This window comes from Artemia franciscana, chromosome 14 (assembly GCF_032884065.1).
Source record: "Artemia franciscana chromosome 14, ASM3288406v1, whole genome shotgun sequence".
In the NCBI taxonomy this organism is placed as follows: Eukaryota; Metazoa; Arthropoda; class Branchiopoda; order Anostraca; family Artemiidae; genus Artemia; species Artemia franciscana.
The window spans coordinates 5,352,050-5,365,590 of record NC_088876.1 but is presented as its reverse complement, the minus strand read 5'-3'; the positions used below and the strand labels follow the sequence as shown (position 1 = coordinate 5,365,590).

The 13,541-nt window shown below is 33.1% G+C and overlaps 1 protein-coding gene across 4 annotated transcripts in view; it reads right to left on the bottom strand.

Annotated features, from left to right (window-relative positions):
- Positions 1 to 1,069: 1,069 nt before the first annotated feature.
- LOC136035220 (adenine DNA glycosylase-like) overlaps positions 1,070 to 13,541 on the bottom strand; it is a 34,468-nt gene continuing 21,996 nt past the window's right edge. For all 4 annotated transcript variants that reach the window (XM_065716835.1, XM_065716833.1, XM_065716834.1 and 1 more), the window contains exons 7-11: positions 12,435 to 12,483; positions 10,147 to 10,268; positions 6,169 to 6,338; positions 2,884 to 2,997; positions 1,070 to 1,240 (exon numbers count right to left, since the gene is read on the bottom strand). In XM_065716835.1, coding sequence (XP_065572907.1) covers positions 1,112 to 1,240; positions 2,884 to 2,997; positions 6,169 to 6,338; positions 10,147 to 10,268; positions 12,435 to 12,483 — 584 coding nt within the window. In that variant the 3' untranslated portion in view covers positions 1,070 to 1,111. The remainder of the gene's footprint in view (positions 1,241 to 2,883; positions 2,998 to 6,168; positions 6,339 to 10,146; positions 10,269 to 12,434; positions 12,484 to 13,541) is intronic.

The following is a 13,541-nucleotide window of genomic DNA, read 5'->3' as shown; positions in this document are numbered from 1 at the left end:
AGATAGGTTATATAACGCAACTATGCTGCCGCATATTCTGTATGTTAAACCTTTCTGAAGAATGCTTCAGAAATCAGATATTAAGCATGTCAGTCCTACTATTTTCGTTATAAAAACTACCTAATGAGGCCACCTTTTCTGATACGTAATTCTTATATTAGCCTTCATTATAAAGTGACAGAACCACAACCCGCCATTCAAAAACATATCGGCAATTTTAATACAAGGCAGTCGTACGAGTGGTCGTCTCTCCTGTTTTTTTTCCACCCATTTTGTATTATCTTGAAACCTGTTTTTTTCTCTTTTTTTCCAAGGAAAGGTTAGAAAATTAAATAAATGATATTTATAGAAAAATATTCTGGAAAATTGAGCAGTATTTAATTGCTTGATGTTGGAATGAAAAAGAAATTCTGTTCTAAGCAAACTATAATACCAGTAAAGTGTAAACGACACCTATTTTTGGATATTATTTCTGGTAGTTTCACTATTATTTCTGGTAGTTTGTGTTTGTTTTAGATTCATTCACTTATTTTATGTTCGTTTTAAATCCCGCCAGATTATCCATTTAAATTTACTTTCGTATAAGGCTTCATTGATTCATTCATAGTATTTTTTTGGCGTTTAAATTTTCACTTACTTAGTTTTCACTTTATTTGAAATTTCACTTTATTTTGAATTTTCACTTTGTTTGAATTTCACTATGAATATATTTCTACTCAAATTAGATTTTGATATCATTCTTCATGCTCTCGTCAAAATACTTTATTGTGAAACACGTTTTCCAAAAATTGATCACGAGGAAGTCGTTAAGAAATATATATATATATATATATATATATATATATATATATATATATATATATATATATATATATATATATATATATATATATATATATATATATATATATATATATATATATATATATATTGGATTAGCAGACAGCGCATATGTCTAGTGCAATACTTTAACACTGCAAATAAGAAGGGAAGATGCACATAAAGTGGAAAAAATTACAGCTCCTAATCTCTGAGTTCTAGCATGGGAGTAAAATCAAACTCAAAAGAGTGACAGGCATAAAATTTACTTACGAATTTACAAAAAAAAAACTTATTCAGCTTTAAAAAAAGAGTTTATTGAGGGTTGCCTCTTCATATCACCTCCACTTATTTTTGAGTCAGCTTTTCTTTTACGCCTAATTTCTGGCTTTACAGTCTTCTCTAATTTGTTCTTCCATTCCTATTAAAAAACAATCAAATTACAAAACAGACAAAAAACAAGGAATGTGGCCATATGCACAGATAAATCAAGACATTTTAAACATAAATCAACAAGTCGCTGTTATACTTTGAGGTTCCAATTATGAGAAAATTACCAAAACCGGCTACTAAGCTGCATTAAAAAGAAGAAGCGAGTCGTTAAGACTCTTTTTTTTTCAATCCTTTTCCTGTCCTTTACTCTCTATTAGATACAACTTTTAGCTCGAAGTTTTTCTTAATCCATTTCTTTTTATAAACAATATAAGAAACACTTAACTAAAAAAAAAAACTGTCATTACAAAGTATTAAGAAAGATCAGATATTAAAACAAGATATTTAAATTTCCAAAAATTTAAACAATAACAGCTCATATTTGCAAAGATTCTTAAGAAGTTCACTTAGGATCTTAGGATTACATTTGGAGCGAACCAGGATGTTGGGTGCAGTACTTCATCGTATTTTATTCTTAAAATTAGATATAAATACTAGGACTATAGCACATGCCCCAAAATACATTAAAGTAATTAGTGCTATGTATAAGAATAACACTGCTGCGGTTAAGGTGGGATATGAGATTAGTAGCTGGTTTCGTATTGAAAATTATTTAAAATTACATATTTGAAAATGTTAAAAATACAATAGCCCAGGCTCAGTGTGTATTTTCACAGTTGAAATTTTTTTGGAAGAATAGGAAGATAAGTTGGCAAACTCATGGACATGGATGTCTGATCTCTTTTTTTGTTACTGGTGTAAAAAGAAGGTAAAAAAAAATTCCTAGGTGTTTTCCAGAGAAATTCTCACGCATTGTTTTGGGTACCCGGCTGACTGACCGTACTTCAAACAGTAGCCTGTCCAAAAAATGTGTATAAATCCCGCTTTCTAGGGTTTATAATGAGAGACAGTTGAGATGATTAGGGCACGTTCTGCGGATGAAGGACGACAGACAGCCGAAGATTGTCCCATTCGGCCAACCGTCTGGAGATAAACGGAAAGCCGGTCGTCCGCGGTTGGGGTGGGAGAATTTTATAAAGGAAGATTTAAGGAAAATGGGAACTTCCTGGGAGTGTGTAAAGAGGGAGGCTTTGAATAGATTGAGATGAAGGAAGAGCGTGCGTAGCTGTGTTGACCTCAGGCAGCTTAATGCTGGGGTGAGTTGTTAGTAGTAGCTGTATAATATTAAAACAAACAAAAAAAGAACCCTAAAAGACCAATTTCAAATACATCATATGCTTAACCCAGGATATAACACAGGAAAGCAAAATCTTTAACAGTAGAATACAGCATGTTTAGGATAAAATTTTAATTGATTCAAAGTTACGTTAAAAAGGGAAAAACAACAATACCGTTAATAAAATTCCGTGAAGGAAAACGAAACACAACTTTTACATGAATATGTTTTTAATAACTACACGGGCCTTTGCAACATATAATCCTTAAACAATTATGCGTAAATTAACTATATCTCCGCTACTTACATCTGATCAAGCCAGATAATCCCCTACCTCCCCTCCTTCAACAAAAAGCTCCTTTTTGCGGGTCATCTGATATCTCTGCTAGTTAAACACGATCGTTAGTCGTTCTTTATTGCAATAAATGTTTTTCAATGTGTCATCCTAAACATACCTGAAAAATTTTCTTCATCGCCGTCGAAGCAACAGACGACTTTATCTTTTCTTCCGTTAACCACTCCATTTTTTGGTGAGTAGATGGCAGTAATATTTGGGAGTCTCCGTCAACCTTAAAACCATAAAATTTAATTCAAATATCTTTGAAAGAGCTCGAAACATTTAAAACTAGTTAGCTTAAGCAAAAGTCAACATGAAACTTGTTTGTCACGGACTTAAGACTAAATGTCTTAGCAACAGTGACTCATGAACCATAAAGGTCTAATTCGACCCTTTACCTCTCCCCAACCCCAAAAAAATTTTTGTGAAAGCTTCAAATCAGTCCCTCAGCCCAAGACAAAACCGGGTATACTTACTAAATGACATGCTAAATTCGTCACCTTTTCATGGCAGTTTTTAATGAAATATATAGAGTTTATGCAATACCTATAATGAGAAGCAATAGCTTGCCTTCGAGCTTTGAATGCCCATTATACTACATCATCAGATTTTTCAATAGCTGAAGACTGTCGGTCAGCTGGCAGTTACAGAAAATTATCGGATAAATAAAGTAATATATAGTTTTCCTTATAAGGATATGATTGACCAAAATAACATCAAAGCTACGACACAATATTAAGAAAAAATTTCCTCCTGGCCATTTAATGTGCATAAGGCCTTGATGGATGTATTATGGGAATTTATTTAACATGAAAGGTCTGACTCATCCGTCAGGTTACAGAATATCCTGAATTATAAAGAAGTTCGAAGTACAGAAGTACAACTGACCTAGGTTTCAATTTGTCATATAATTTTTACTTATTTCATATATTTTCTTTCTTCTGTTTTTACTGCAGGTAAAGTGCATTTTGGTCACAGTACTTAAAAGACTTTATATGATATTTTCTGTCAAAAAACAATGTAATGTTAAGTTGGCTAAAAACTCAGCTGATGAAATAGACAAAATTATGCTTTGAAAATGCCTAGAAATATTATTTGAGAATTTTATAAAGTAAAATATATTGCATTTTATTCATTTATACAGTACAGTTAATACTGTTTAATTTAATCTATTTATGCGATTTTATGTCTATTTATACTTATACATAAAATTTTATTTATTTGGCATTTTATAAATTGCAAGAATCTCCTTTCTTGCTTCTGGAGAAGTTAAAAGTTGGAGCTTCTGAACGCTTTTTTGTGCCTTAAAGACATACAAGCTAATCGCCAATTGGCCTTTTCTGCAAATTGAAAACCATATTTTGTCTTTAACAAAGCCGTCTCAACTATTGGTAGCTTCTTCTGCAATCCACCAGACTAAAAAAGGAATTCCGGTCTCTATTTAGAATAGAATTGTCATTTTGGCGAAAACTGCTAAATAGGGATTGACCGTATGACAGATTTTCATGCAAACTTATTTTGTCAAAAAGCTCAAAACAGATTTTGCGTTTTACTATTCTTCTTTACAACATTACAACATCATGCATTTTGAAGTATAGCAGCAAAATTATAAAGAGAAGCTTATAATTTAGCTTTTCCTGACATTAGGAGATGTGAAGCAGATATCAGGAGATCTGTCAAGGAGTTTTACTACTCTTCTGTACAATATTATAACATCATACATTTTGAAGTACCACATCAAAATTATCAGGCGAAGCTGATAATACCGTTTTTCCTGATATTAGATCTGAAGCTGATATCAGGAGTTCATTCAGGCGTTTCACTACTCTTCGGTGTGATATTACAACATCATGCATTTGAAGTACAATAGCAAAATTATCAGGAGAAGCTGATAATTCAGCTTGTCCTCATAGTAGGAGATGTTAAGCTGATATCAGGAGATCTGTCAAGGAGTTTTACTGCTCTTCTGTACAATATTACATCATACATTTTCAAGCACCAAATCAAAATTATCCGGCGAAGCTGATAATACCGTTTTTCCTGATATTAGAAGATCTGAAACTGATGTCAAGAGGCGTTTCACTACTTTTCGGTATGATATTAAAACATCCATGCATTTGGAAGTATAATAGCAAAATTATCAAGAGAAGCTGATAATTCCACCTGTCTTGATATTAGAAGGTCTGAAGCCGAAATCAGGAGATCTGTCAAGAAGTTTCACTACTCCTCTGTACGATATTACAACATCACACATTTTGGAGCACCACAGCAAAATTTTTAGGAGAAGCTGATAATTCAGCTTGTCCTAATATTAGGAGATCTGAAGCTGGTATCATGAGATCTGTCAAGGCGTTTTACTACTCTTATGTATGATATTACGACATCACGCATTTTGATTTACCACAACAAAATTATCAGGAGAAGCTGATAATTCAGCTTGTCCTGATATCAGGAGATCTGAAGCTGATATCAGGAGGTTTGTCAAGGTGACAAGGTCCCAAAAAAATTAATACTTTTTTTTATTAATTACTATCCTTTCCCTCCCTTCCAAAACAGTAGCTTTTTTAGGGTATAAAATTTGTTTCAACCAGTTTTGAGATGAGTATCTTAATACCAACATTTCATTTCCTTTCAGATTTCAAGAAACCACAAAACATTTTCAAAAATGAGTTAGTGAGAAACTAGAAATCAAAAGTAAATGTTAATCTCTTTTGTAGCCGTTTTAGCCATCATTTTCTCGAATTATTTCGACATGTGTATTTCTAAAGGTAGATAGTAAGGAATTAATGGAAATAATAACGAAGCAAGAAAGAAATAGAACATGTGGTTTTAGCGGTTTGGCTTAAGCAAAATACTTATTTATCTTTATTATCCCCTCTCCCCTTTTACAATAATTTAAAAACATGTGAAGATGTTTTATTTTTAACATTTGATATTAAAATTCAGAGAGGTGTTCTGTTATCTGTTATAATTCTCACCTTCTTCTGTTGCTTTATGAGCTATGAGTGACATTCTGAACAATCTAAAGGTATTAGGATATATTTTGGAATAAATATACTGCTACGGGGTTCGTATTTACGCTTGGCACAAAACACTTGAGAATCATTTTGAAAACTGTTATTTTTACCATTTCCTTTTTTGTTGTTTTTTCATTTACTTTCCTTTTTTTGATTTTTTTTTTTTCGTTTACTTTCCTTTTTTTCTTTAACTTTGAGAAGCTACATTTACAGAAGCTATCCTCATCCAAAGAATCAACCAGATCAGAAGGATCAGCCAGAAATTTCTGCTTTGAAGCAAATACAGCCAAGTTTTGAAACTGTAGAAAAAAAAGCACTTTTGACAGAGCATCAATATTAGAAAAATGAAATAAAACATACACCTTAGTAAGAAATGAAATAACTACCTTCAATTCGTTTACTATATAATATTGATTAATGTGAGACAGTTTATGGAAAGTTTCACCACATTTGATGGCGGCACTCGTTTTAATCCCAATTGTTTCCAAAAATATGGAGTCCTTCATTTCTTCATCAGCTTCTATGCATGGAAATTCCCATAGGTTGGCAAACAATCCTATTAGAGTAAGTTCACTTTTATTAAAAATACAATCTAAGTGATACAGTAAATAGTATACATGTAAAATTGAAAGGCTTGAAAGGTTGGTGGTAACAGCGCTCCCCAAATCAGCAGTGATTCTATTAGCCTCAAATTTTTTGGGTTTTCTGAGTGATTCCCTGAGATGAAAATGAATTTCCTAAATTTCCTTAAAAATTAATGTTGCTTATAATTAATAAGTGTATTTCGCAGTATCTTTGGTGCATTTACGAGCATTAACTTCAGTAGCCACTATGAAGCTGTCGTCAAGAAGGCTTCCAAAGTTGCTGGTATGATCAGAAGAAACTTCTCGTGCGAGGACGACAAAATGCTTGCTACGCTCTATAAGTCCCTTGTCCGCCCGATTCTTGAGTATGGACATTGTTCTACAAGACCATACTACAACAAGGACATAGATGCTCTCGAAAATGTTCAGAGGAGGATAACTAAATTCTCTCCCAGGTTACGCTTCCTTCCCTACGAAGAGCGGCTTAGAAAGCTTGAAATCCCAACCCTCGCCTATAGATTCCATCGTGGTGATCTTATTGAAATGTACAAGCTCTGCAATGGAGCCTATGATAACGTACCAGCCCAGAGAATCGTGCAGTTCAATAAAAATCATCTCCGAGGACATCAGTACAAAGTGACTATGGAACGTTTTTACAAGGACATGGGCCGATGGACTTTCGGCAATCGAGTTGTTCAGCATTGGAACAACTTACCAGAAAGAGTAATCTGCTCCACAAACCTACGGACATTCAAGAAGGAAGTTGACGAATATTATTCAAGTGACATTTTCTCCTTATGCAAATTTAGAAGAAATGCAAATTAAGATTTTGTTTTGTAGAGGCTTAACGGCCTGCCATCAAATTTGCGAACATATTTATTTATATTTATTTTATTTATTTAACTTTCGGGAATGTTTCAGAGCACCCAATTTTCTTTCAGGAAAATCCCAAAAAATTCAGAAATATTGGAAGTACTAGCAATGAGCATAAAAGATGAATGACTCTGCACATTCTTTGACTCCGAAAATTTTAATTCTGGACATTCTAGCAAATTCATCTGCTGCATTGTGACTAATTATATTTTTACTAATTAATTTTAAAGACTTTTTTCACAAAAGGAACTATTTAAAAGAAGTTATTAAACCTACGACGAACGGAAATGAAGTCAACAAATAGATCAGGGGCAAAACGAACACAAATCACAATATAATCATAGAAGCTTAGGAATTTTTGGGGAAATAGTCAGAGCCATGAGAAAAAAAAAAAAATCGAAGCTACCTATTTTTAATAGATAAAAAGAGACAAAAGGAAACTGAATGTTAGCTCATCTTTAAAAACCTGACATAACAGTCTAAAAAGTAAAAAAAAAATCGAAGCATACCTATTTTTAATAGCTAAAAAAGAGACAAAAGGAAGCTGAATGTTAGCTCATCTTTAAAAACCTGACATAAATTATTATTTGAAAACTATTGGTACCACATGTATAGTAACATAGCAGTAAAAAGCAGAAACGAAAAAAAAAGAAAAAGCCTACAAAAAAACAAAAAAAAACAAATGAAGCTACTATCTACTACAGCTGCTATCTACCGCCATCTACTACAGCTGCCCGTAAAGTGTAAAATTTACGCAATATTAGACAGCGTTTATTGTTCTGCTTTTCATGGCAAAAGGTATTACCTAGTAACGACCAAACCATAGCCTATGGTAACTAGAAACTAAAAACATGTTTTCAAATAAACTTTCAAAATATAAAGAATCGTCATTCAACACAGATACAGGCAGGGAGGATAAAGAATTTTAGTTTTAGAGAGGGGGGTTCCCCATTGCTATATGTTTCACCCCTGCATTTTGTGTAACTTTTAACCTTATGGGGGAGGCGGAGCGATGGTAAACGAAGGTAAAAGATGTATAATGGTGAATTGTATATTTTGGTTCCAGCATTTTTAGCCAAATCTTCTGCTGTATTGTCGGTGCATTGTGACTATTATCATAATAACGACTATAATGAATAAAATGGAATATAATTGAAATGATCATCATTGTAGGGGATAATTATTGATGACCACTTAATGGCCTATGCTATTACTGAAGAGGATTTCCAAGCTTATAATCACTTATTTAAACAGAGTAGCGTTCAGCTTATCGGACAAGTAAATCTTGCCCCCTTATTCTCTTATTATGTTAAGCTTTAGGGCGATTCTGTACCTTAAAAAATCACTCAATCTCGTGTATTCTAAACTTTTTAAATTTGTTTGGCCAAGCTATATGGAATATATTGGGCGGACTTGACATAGCTTTTAGAGCTTGAAGATTCGAAAAAATGACACACAACTAAAGTCAACACCTACTTTCCCAAAAATCTTAGAAAAACCGTTTAACGTCTTCTGTTTTCAGGAGATAGACAAATTCAGTTTTAACAAAAGTTACCTCGTTAAAAACTGTGAATTATGTTGTTCAAGTAAACGGAGCAGAATTTTTTTTGGGGAATTCAGGAAATGGGAGTCGCTAAAAATGTTACTTTCAAGGAAAATATTAAAAATAGCTGATAATATCATTAACACAATTTGGCGGCTTCTGGAGTTCCCCGTGGTGCTACAAGCTTTAATATACTAATAAATAAGGGCTATATTTAAATTAAACAAACAAATTTATCAGTCACCAAAGCAACCTGATTTAGGCTTAACAACCTTTCAAAGAAAAATATCTAATAATTACACTGCTGTCAACCAGAAAAAGAAGGAAGAAGAAGAAGGAGAAAAAAAGGAGGAGAAAAAGAAAAATAGCATGGTCGACCTCACTGAACTTGAATGATACTAAAGGAAATAGCCTGAACAATTCCCTTTCTCTGAATACCACCCACGAAAAAAAGAGAAAAAGAAAAAAAAAAAGAGAGATCACTAGGGAGAAAAAAACCTTGCCGATTCAGGGGACGTAAAGCTTCATTGTCTTTTCAAACGAATTTCACAGTCAAACTCTCAATAGCTCTCAATTGTGGCTAGTCCCCAGGGAGAATTTCCTAGTGGAACCTTTGTCTGTGAGACAGTCAGCCGTCGCTGAGGCTGGTAAAATGATTTAAGGTATCGAATAAATCACACACAAAAGGATTTATTGCACAAAATCACGACACCTCCCATTGTAGACAACTAGACATTCCTTGCGCACATGCCATGACATAAGTCATATCAGAAAGTATTATTATGAGTGTATAAGCTCGGATCTATAGTCTACCTGCTACAACAACTGCTACAAATAACTCACTGCAATAACAAGCCACCTGAGGTCAGCAAAGCTACGTAAGCTCCTCATCCGTCGCAATCTGTTCAAGACCTCTCTCTTTATACCCCACCCCCCAAAAACAAAGTTCCCATTACCCTTCAATCTTTCCTCACGACATCCTCCCGCTCCATTCAGAGACGACTTGCTTTTCGTTTGGTCCTAGAAGATTGACAGACATGGACAATCTTGGGCAATCTGCCATCCTTCATTGCAGAATCAGTCCTAGTCGTCTCATCCTTTCTTAGCCATCTCATCAATATCTGTTCATTTTTGGTAAAACAGATGTAATCAATTGAATCCTCTCCTAATTACAAGACTTACAGTAAAAAATTGGCAATCTCTAAAGGAACGTTCAAATGGGGCAAGCAGAGCAGACGCCTCTTATATCTAGAGGGAAGACTCAGGTCCAGTACTTAACACGGCCAAAAGATAAAATTACTCTCGTAATACTTTTTTTTTAATAATGATCAGCCATTAAATAGTAAAATAAAGAAACTATGCACCTTCAGAAGGGCGCTGGAACACCAAAAATTCCTTTTCTTTTTTGTGCACAATGTAGACGAAATATTTTTGTTCTCTTGCAGCAGTTTTTTTCTTCTTCCGAGGGTAGTTTTGAACACCATCACTGCAATCGTAAAAAAAAGTCAGACAAATGCAGCCTTAAATAGACATTACAGCCTTGACCAGATAAACATTACAATAGGGCACCCCTAGCTTGACAACGCATAGTATAGGCAACTGACGACGACGCCATTAACGTCATCTGATGGGCCTGAGGACGAAGTCAAGTTAACTTAAAAGGAGTCTGCTTGAGCCAAGACCTTTTCCAATTTTTCTTTAAAGGGGTAGGGCAAATTCGATAAAAGGTCAGCTTAAAATTTCCTATTTGATGCAGAAATAACCTACACCATCAAGGTGGGTTGGAAAAAAATTCAAACGTTTCGGTAGTAAAAAATTTCATCAGACAGAAAATATAGATTGGCGATGCTAAATTGTTTTTATAACCTAAGGCATACAAATAATTTCATGAAACTACTTTGCCTAAAGAGCCACAAATACATAGTCTTAAGAAGGAATTTGAAGGTGGGCTAAAAGTCCCATTCAGTTTTTCAATTTCTTTTTCTTTTTTTTTCTTTTTTAGCAATCAGCAGCACTTTTAAGACTGAACTGGCGAATCATGGCTAAAACTGAAAACTGAAAAAGAAAAATCGAACATGAGGAACCTCCAAGATTTTTAAACATATAGCAAAAGAATAAGGACAATAGTATTCAAAGAAATGGTTGTTATCTCAAGCACTGAAAAAAGACGGTAAAAAAAAAACAAAAAAAAAAACTAATAACCTAGCGATTAAAGAAATAAAGGCTAGAAACTCCATGAAAAGCTTGAAAATATGTGAGATAATGATGAATCTCAAAATTGAAAGCAGATATGAATGAACACCCTCCTGAAATACATACTATCATAACTTAATTTTTCAAATATTCACGTCAGCATTTTTTAGATTTTGTTCCTGGGGCTGTCTAACAAGTTTACACAATTACAAGAGCAATTTCATTTTACCTTCCTCGAGGAGTTCTTCATAGAAAAAAAACTTTCCAAACTTTTCAAACGCTAAATTTTGAATTTTGTTCCAATTTTCTATAAATGACTCATGAAAAACAAGAGCCATTTAATTAGAACAATAAGCAGCTTTTCCCAAGGTACTACAAAACTTTAGCGTGAAGAGCGAGACATTAAGAAGGGAGCAACAACCCTCCTATAAGTAATAATTTCTGTTTGTTTTTAAGTTTTACCTCCGTACTTTCAGCCGAAAAACTTGTTTTTTGTTCAATTTAACAAGAGACACTTAAAGAAAAGACAAATTCACAAGAAAGAGAAAAAAGAGAATCTGGCTGGAGAGAAATCTGCTTGTATAATGAGGATTCTAAAGAATAAACGAACAATAAAATTTAGAAACTCCACAAAAACAAAATAAAATAAAGGAAGTATAGAGAGAAAACTGCTTCTCAATGAGCAAAAGATAACTGAATCTTATATATCTTAGCTATGCGAGAATTTTTAGCAAACTTTATTTTTCGTTTAAGTTTCTTGTGTAAGACTTCAAATATTATTGTTCAACATAAGACGACAATTTTGCTGCAGTTCAAAATCTGAGACTCAGCTTTATTCTTTACAGAATAGAATTTTTAAAACTTGCTCTACATTTTTTTTATTGAAAAATACATTGAAAATGTGTTTGAAACAAGTGAATATAGAAAATTTTAATTTTTTTATCGATTTCAGGTTCAATTTACGACTATTTACTTTTCTTTTTATATCCTTAGACAGACTCTTTGGCTAGTTCCTTTATAAGTAAAAAAAAAAAAAAAAAAAAAAAAAAAAAAAAAAAAAAAAAAAAAAAAAAAAAAAAAAAAAAAAAAAAAAAAAAAAAAAAAAAAAAAAAAAAAAAACCATCTGTTTTTACGCTTTTGACGGACACTGGTAAAAAAAAAGATCTGACGTCCCTCCTCCTGGTCCGTATAGTCTCTACAAATACACCAGATCCTTGCTACATACATATTAATCAATGGTTTGTACTCACGCGGTCACAAATGGATTTTCTTTTGGAAGGCATAAATGGCAATCTTCAACTGCAAAAAAAAATCAAAAAAAAAAAAAAAAAATCTGTTTTTACGCTTTTGACGGACACTGGTAAAAAAAAGATCTGACGTCCCTCCTCCTGGTCCGTATAGTCTCTACAAATACACCAGATCCTTGCTACATACATATTAATTAATGGTTTGTACTCACGCGGTCACAAATGGATTTTCTTTTGGAAGGCATAAATGGCAATCTTCAACTGCAAAAAAAAAAAAAAAAAAAAAAAAAAAAAAAAAAAAAAAAAAAAATAAAAAAAATACCAACTAGGTCACTCACATAAATAAAAAAAAATTAAAAGATATCCCATGTATTTTACATATTTGGGACGTCATTTGAAGATAACAATTCGATATAATACACAGGATTTCCTAGTAAAAAAGATACCTTGACGAGTCTCCTTGGGAATCCAACTCTTGGGAAGGGTGAAGCATGCACAGCATTTTAAGGAGGAGGCCAAGGTTAAAATATTTTCTTTAAAAATCAAACGTTGTAAAATTCAGCATTGTACATATATTTTTGTATCTATGGTTAGAGAGGCCCACAACACTTCAGGAATAATATCTGATAAGTCCAGCCAAATCTATAAATTCTGGCATTTTGACAAAACAGATACAACTAGGTTTGCTTTGTTTCATATTTAGCAAATAATTTAGCCACTTATAACAAAGCATTATTTAGGCATTTTGCATTTAGCTCCATAGGCCTCCATTTTTCTATCTTAAAACGTCTTTACCTCTAGAAGTTCTTTAAATTTTATTTCAATAATTCCACGGCTTTACTACAACTATGATACAACCATATAGGGTAACCACCTTATTTCGGATAAACGAGCAAGTCATGAACAAGACCGTATACATTTTGATTTTTATGGGGGGGGGGGGCTGATTACAGACGTCTTCTTCCCTCTGTGTGTGTCCTTTGTGAGAGGATCATATGATATTTCAATACATATCTCTAGGTTCGACCGAATCAATGAATTCTAGCGTTCTACCAAACAGGTGCTACAAAGGTTAACAGTTTTTAATATATTTTTTTTTCCTTTCAACAAATATGCACCTTGTAAGACAGGTGTGTTTTAAGTATCTTACAAAGTTTTTTTTTGGAGGAGGGCTTCCAAGGCAATAACTAAGGAATAAAAAGTTAAGATAACAGTTTTGTTTTAACCTTAAAAAACTCATTACCCAAGGAGTAATTAATCCAGTAGAGTTTTTAGATATTTCCACTGCTTTACTAATATAGTGAAATCAAACAGAGTTC